Raw genomic sequence first — 7,575 nt, forward strand, 5'->3', positions numbered from 1 at the left:
AAATTGGATCGTTCCAATAGTTTCAGACATTATTTAAGTCCATTAAACCTATTTTTTTTTTTTTTTTTTTGATATTTCATGTTCTACATAAATCGATTTCAGTGATGTTTTCAATTCCAAGACTTAATTTATATTTTTACTTACCTTATCACATATCAATTACATTTAATACAATAACTCTATTCTAGCAGTTTTTATTATAATTAAATATTTTTTTACTTAATTGTTGGACCAAAAATATGTCTTAGCTTACCTTTTCCGATATCAAGAAAACTTACTACTGTATAATATTGTCCTAACTCAGGCTGTTTTTATTATTTTGAAATATGTTATTTACATTCTTTAGTATACTGAATTTTATCTACCGTTCGATTATTTTTATTATATGCATTTGTTTAATAATAGTTGCAATATATTTATAAATATATTGTTGTTCACCTAAGCTCGATTTTCCATGTAAAAATTAACTGACAATTTTTCGAGGGAAGTAGTTTTAAAAATTCACCAAAACATAAAATTAACTCAATTAAAACTAAAATATTTGTTAATGGTGAAGTTTACACTCTATTGTTCTCACAATAGAATCGAAAACTTTTTTGTCTTGGACCATTAAAACCTCTCATGAGTGTTTGAAATCATCCATGCAATTTCATAGAATTTATAGTAGGAGGTTTGTTATATTATAAGCAGATTTTATTTCTTAAAAGATAAGTCAAATGGTTTCCAGTTTATTACAAAATCATTGACTTACTTTTTTCCAATGCTTCATTATTACCCCCATATATCCCTTTGTAAAATTTAAAGAGTTTTAATTTTATTTGTTTGGTGGGACAAATTTCGACTTCTTTTTTTTAACCTGAACGTCAAATTCACTGTTCTCATTATCGCCATCGTATCCCTCGATATTATGTGTACTGGTACTAGGTTCAGGTTCCAGTATGTCGAGGCTTGAGTGAAAGTTTTCCACGCTCTGTAAACTACTGCATGATCCATACATTGATGGTTGTTTTCCTGAACTTGACACTTTAGTATTAGAACCGTTGTTGTTAAATAATTCAATTTTACCCTTTAAATTGATATTATCGTCTTCTAGTTCGACACCTGGATCATCCAGCATAGAATCAATTTTTTCAAAAGATTCTTTACAACGTTTGAACAACATAAGACTCTCTTTAAGAACGTGGCTTTGATTCAACTTCTCGAAATTTTCAAGAATTTTATTAATATCAACCTTGGCGCCAATACTAACTTTAGCCGGAACTGGTTTTATTGTATCCGCCAAGCTAACGTTTTCAAAAGTTTTGATGAGATCCTTTATGCTGCCCTTTGGTTTTGATGGCACAGTGGACATTGATTTCGACATAAGTGTAGTACCAACATCACCGATTTCCTGTATAATTTCCACGGACTCATGGATTACCTCATCATGCTTTAAGCGCAACTCCTGCAGACGGTTCTTTAGATCATTTAAATATACTTCCACACGTTGCGTATTGATGGCTTGTGGGGGAACTTTCGTAATCAAATTAATAAAATAAATGTAAAATTAATAAGAGAAGTAGTGCCAATATTGAAAGAGAAAATTTTACTTACTAAATGGAGGTTTAGATTTTGAGTTCATATTTTCTGCATCATCATTGTTTTCAGCCATTATTTATTATTGAATTAAATACAATTTTGCGAAGTTTTGATTTAGTTACTGTGAATTTAAGAAAAAAGTTAAAATTTTGATTCTACTTCAGCTTTGATATTTTTGTGTAACAACTTTCAGAACAATTCTTATATAAATGAAAATCTTTTTTTCTTTCCTGTATGTCAAAAATCAATGAATACTTGTTTAATATTTTTCGATAAGTTATAAATTTTATTAAATAACTCTATTAAATAATAAAAAACTTCTGTTATAAATATATACATATAGGCAATGGACTACTTTAAAATCTATATGAAGTATTTTCATAAGGAATTCATTGGTATATAATCATACTCTATGAGTGGTTTCAACACAACTCACAGTTAAACGAATATATTGAAACAATGACCAAATTCTAAGATTGTAATATTTTTTTTTGCAGCTAATCATAGTTGAACATCTTATCACACTTACACATAAATAATCCATGAATAAATTCATAGGATGATAGGATGAATAGTCTGCTGCAAGAGTCAAAGATCCAATCGAAAGCTTTTCAAACATATCGATGTTGTTTTTTAATACAATAAATTACTTTGGTTTTGGGTTTATCAATCACTCTTTCAATGGACTCAAATTTATTTTCCTACAGTAGTTTCTTTAGATCTAGCTCTGTAAGACGGACTCGGAAAATACTTTAGAATATACACCAATTAATAAAAGTGCAATATTTTTATCCATTATAATAATTTGCAATGTATATATTCTTTTTATTCGATTGAAAAGGCTTTAAACTGAGTTGGAAATCACCAATAGGTTGTTGCTTATACTCTATTAAAAACTAAAGCGATAAACATTTGGAATACGCCTTTTTTGTCATTAAATATTGATACAAACTAACATTAAGATCACGTTCTAGTATCTAGTATTGTGGTTAATTAAGTTTCAAAATGATTTTATGGAGTTTTTGTGGGGTCCTGAAATAATCACTGAATTCACGGAACAACAGTATTTAGCACTGTCAGTTATTTATGTTGTTGTTGTTTTTGTTGTTGTGGTTTGAGTTAGTGCTATTGCGCATTTTTACTCTGGTTTACTCTGGTTGGGTTCCTTATCCCTGCCCCACACTAAGCTTTAACTATACTAGAATTATTATCATTTGTTTATCTTTTAACTTATGACGGACCGTACATCAGCATATCTTCCTGAGGGCCCTGAGGTGGACTTAAGGTCAGTTATTTAAGTTCTTTAAAAATTTTACTTTAACTTTGGTTAAGTTCCTATTTTTTTTCTTTTATTATTAGTATATGCCCCACTACTATCTGGATTTTCAAATTGGCTTATTGCTTTATGTCCTCTCAAATATTCTGGGTAATATTCATGAAGTATCATTTATTGTGATGAATTTGGGTATCGAGACTAAATGGATTTCCGTTTTGACGTACTGTTCTTTATTAATTTGAATGGGGCATATTCAGAAATTGGGAATTAATACCAGAGATGGGAATGATATTCCTCTTGATATTATGATCCCTTGGTACAATCCTGACTACATTAATATCTATTGATATTCTATATCATATGAGTGTTTTGCTTTATAATTATATGATGCATTATATAATTGATGAATTCCACTGCACACAAACAAGTATATCACGACAGTGTAATAAATCAGATGTTGATAACGAATTGTATTTGAATATATAATTGTTATAGACCAGTAAAACTTTTGGACTTTCTTAGTGAAAGTTCTTACATATATTACTACAACGTCTGCATAATGATCGCATGCTGCTGATGATGTTTTATATATAGAGGAAGGGAAGTATACACTACGGCTGTGTATTGCATTAAGAGCAAGATACGTACTAATGTGTCACCTATATTCTAACATCGGTCTCTTTTGTCGATACAACATTGAACTCATAAAGAAAATAAAGTTTACATATCATGATAAGAGGTGAATATCTTCGATGTATATAGTAGTTTGATGAAAGCATTTTTGGGAACTGAGTGGTTGTGTAGTATAAACAATGAAAATTTGCTTAACCATTCTGAATAAAATCGACTAAAAATTTAATAGTTTTTTGAAGAAATACTTTCGTTAACTTCTGCTTCAAGAAAATCAATCAAATTTGGATAACTTAATAATAATGAACTAAAAATATATCCATTAACTCTTTGATGAACACAATTATTTCAAGTTTTTAAACTTTCTTCTATTCCATATCTAATACTATAAGAAGAATTCGTTAACTGCCATTTTCATTACATTGTCTAATGCCAGTGTGTTAGGTATAAGGATTTAAGTCTTACGGATGAATTCCCAACTTAAAAACGACCAAACTCGTATATATATATCTTAACAGAAATAAGTCTAAAGAAATTACATATCTTAATGTAGTATCAATATGCGTGCGTAAGAAGAATAGTGTCATCAAAGAGCAGGGGTAATCAAAGAGGATATGTATTCTTCGATAAAAATATGCAATATCATTTATTCTCAAGATTGAGCACGCATTTCCACACGCAAAAATGCATAAAAGGTTTTTAATTAAAGTAAAAGAAAAATAGACAATGAATAGGACGAATTAATTTAATGTCAGAGGTATGCACACGTTTAAGGGTGCAACGGTAGCGTACAGGGGTACTTAATTGTATATAATATTACAAATTCATTTTTCCATTCTTACACTAAGTTTTTATATACTTTTTTCATTATTCATATTTTTTTTTTTTGCATAAACGGAAAAGGATATGGTGGATTACAGCATATAACATACAAATAATTATATGAAATATATACGATATTTTGAAATTTTTTTATAGTAAACAGAAAGGGATGTGAATGTGTTTAGCTGCGCTGGACATTTGCAAAATTAATTTAATTTATAGCGCAAAAATCGGCAATAAAATCAGTTATGCTTTTAGTAAAATAATTATTTTGATGCTTGATTGAAAAGAACTTGAGTGGCACAATTATTCACAGCATTTATTATTAACATGGTTTAGGTAATAGTATTTATTTCATTCTTCTATTTCGTGAACAATTTTTAAAAGAAAATATTTAAAAGTTATCAGGCATCTGTGAGGTATTGTTTTAAAATCCGTTCTCTTACATTGTGGTTAATACCTATACAACTAATGACTAAGTTTTTTCTGAACAAATTCAAATATTTGTATACAGGTAGGTAGGTAGGTTGGACTAGTGGCACTGTATCCAAAAGCTCACTTGAGCCCAATTAATGAACCACAGGAATAGCGTTGGTACGTATATAGACTGAAAGATCAGTATTTGTATATTGACATATCATATATATTATAGATTGTTTTCTCTATAAATAAGCGCGAAATGCGGTTAGAACTATTAGAATGTGATAAATGCACTCTAAGCAAGGAAAGCACAAAAACATAGTCACTGTAGTTGGAGAATATCCTGATCTTATGTCTATAGAACAGAATTGTTCCGCAAATCGAATTGATCAAACATCGATCCAGACAAGTTTAAGACTTTTCTGTATATAATAGAAGTGAATCTTAATCTAAATCTTGCGGTGATTAAGAAAAGGGAAAGATACAATAGTCCAATAACTGGAGCAGTGTGATGGTCAGCTAATATAATAAGGCCTAGATGTAACTCAACTTATTTCACAATACGGCTCATATTCAGATAATTAAATGGCCAATTTTATTTTTGTTAAATTAACAAATTTTATATGTTTATATAATATATATTAATAATTTGGGGTATCGAAATCATGGAAAGTATATATTTAGCTTATATACAACTGCCGTCTTAAGAGCTATACTAAAGAATTGATAATTACTTGGGATATCCAATTTGTTTTCAAAATTTTATCGACTTAACTTAATATTAACAATTTTATTATATATAACAAAAATTGTTTAAATATTCCCGAGTATATTAAATATTTGATCTAATGCATACATAGCCTACAACTTAGTATATGATATGTATATTTATAGATATGACTATCTCCCCAAATTATTATCGTACAGAATTGTCCCTTAATTTTTTAATCTCATCTCATATTAGATCAAGTAACAAAATAAATAAAAAAATTTGAAACCATAAAATTTAATGAACAGACTTTTGTATGACAAATCAGAGGAGAAAACTTTCAGCTTCTAATGGGAAGACTGTGTAATTAATGTGCCAAGCGACAAATCCGATTATTTTTTAAGGTACGTATATCGAAGCAGGGGATCTTTATATGTTAGCGTACTAAATAGAGGCTAGCAGGCGCACTTTGATGTCAAATAAAGTGTGCAACACATTAAATACAGTAAACAAAATACAAAACAATGAATAGTACTTGTGGTGGTAATTAAGAGACTTGGGAAATATGCCAAAAACAAGGGACTAACTGCATTTCTAATTTGCTACCCGCACCCCACTTATTAAGCAACACAAGAATGCCAACAATTCGATATGTAAATGTGCGACTAATGAACACTTTTTATTGAAATTTAAGTAAAATAAATGTTTAATACCGAACCATGTCAATTAAAAAGAGTCACCGCTTAAGATTCCCTTTTGGTGATGTTCACTAAAAAAAAAAATAAAATAAATAAATAAAGATGCCACAACTGCCACGAGCGTACCACACTCTAAACATAGATACAAAATCCAACAGAATCATTAAAAAACTCTAAAATAATATCTAACAGAACGAGCCAGCATTTCACTATCACATCGTGCTGCTCTCGTTGTATGCAATGATCCCTCTGAAGATCATTTTTACTCTTCCTTTACAGTGGTTCAAGCAGCATGCGTCTGACAGCAAGCGAGGATGCGCATGTAAACCCAAAAAAAAGACACCAAATCATTAAAAAACAGTCTTAAAGTATAAAAAATATTCTTATGCTAATACTTCTTAGGTGAGTTTATTTTTCTTCTATTCTTGCCACATGCAACATATAAAAACACCGTATTTTGATAGAGAAGTAACATGCGGCATGTCTTCATGCTTCATTACAGCAGCAACGGTATAAGAGAGGTCAGTCAAGTAAAAAATGATTAAGAAAAAAAAAAAAAATACAAATGACAGCAAAAGTAACCTCTACTTCAATCTTATTTTACCTAAGGATGCGATTTAAGCATATGAGCATCGACGATAGCAACAGAGATCGAAAGTATCGAGGCTGAAATGCTAATGTATCCTTAAAAATTCGCAGACAGCCATTGACGTGTGTGCTGCGCGCATGCTACAATAATGATCTCCCCTCTTGTTTTTTAAGAAACCATTTAACCCCCCAATAAAAAATCATTTAGAAAAAAATTTGACTATTTTTATGGTTATTTTTACCTTTCTTCGAGGCCTCGATCAATTTGTTATTGTTTGTTCGAAGGATTTCACAAATCCTCGTTTTCTTCTTTACTTTGCTGCTCTAAGGAGAAGAGATGAGAGGTTTTTGAGGATCTTTTTTTAAGACCATTTATGTCTTCGTCTTCGGTATGTTGTTTATTTTTCTGTTTTTTAATGCGATTTTTATATTAGATTTTTTTATTGATCGTTTCGTGTTCCCAACGCGTGCTCATTTTTTAATGCATCCGAAAATTTTGATTTTTCTTTAATATTTTTAAACGTCTTAAAGTATATTTTGATATAGTTTTTTTATGATGAAATTTTTATGACGTATGAAATATGTTTTTTGTACGATTTGACTTGTGAATCAAAAATTGATTGATGTGTTTTACAAAATAATAAATGTTTATGACTTGATGTGAATAGTTCTTAAAACATTAACTTTCATGATCCGTTTTATATGAAATTGTATATGTAAATATACAATAGACTTCTCCCAGAGGAGATCATCAAATAATTGCAGTTTTCGTGGAGTTCTATATTTTTGAATTTTTAGTCCCGAAAGTGATTAAAGACTATTTAATCAAAATGCTAAGAATGAAAGTACAGGCT

The 7,575-nt window shown here is 29.7% G+C and overlaps 1 protein-coding gene across 2 annotated transcripts; it reads right to left on the reverse strand.

Moving 5' to 3' along the window:
* Positions 1-283: 283 nt before the first annotated feature.
* Positions 284-7,256, reverse strand: LOC119685237. Of its 2 annotated transcripts, none has more exons than XR_005252787.1 (3): positions 1,594-1,789; positions 752-1,512; positions 284-699 (listed from the first exon to the last, which is right to left on the reverse strand). XR_005252787.1 is itself a non-coding variant. In XM_038099471.1 (3 exons), exons 2-3 carry the CDS (start codon positions 1,649-1,651, stop codon positions 815-817), a joined length of 756 nt encoding a protein of 251 aa, XP_037955399.1. In that variant the 5' UTR covers positions 1,652-1,699; positions 6,964-7,256; the 3' UTR covers positions 286-814. The 2 variants fall into 2 exon arrangements, 1 of the variants encoding a protein (XP_037955399.1); XM_038099471.1 differs by adding an exon at positions 6,964-7,256 and having other exon boundaries at positions 286-1,512; positions 1,594-1,699.
* Between the last annotated feature and the right edge of the window lie 319 nt (positions 7,257-7,575).

This window comes from Teleopsis dalmanni, chromosome 2, assembly GCF_002237135.1.
Source record: "Teleopsis dalmanni isolate 2A chromosome 2, ASM223713v2, whole genome shotgun sequence".
Taxonomy (NCBI): Eukaryota; Metazoa; Arthropoda; class Insecta; order Diptera; family Diopsidae; genus Teleopsis; species Teleopsis dalmanni.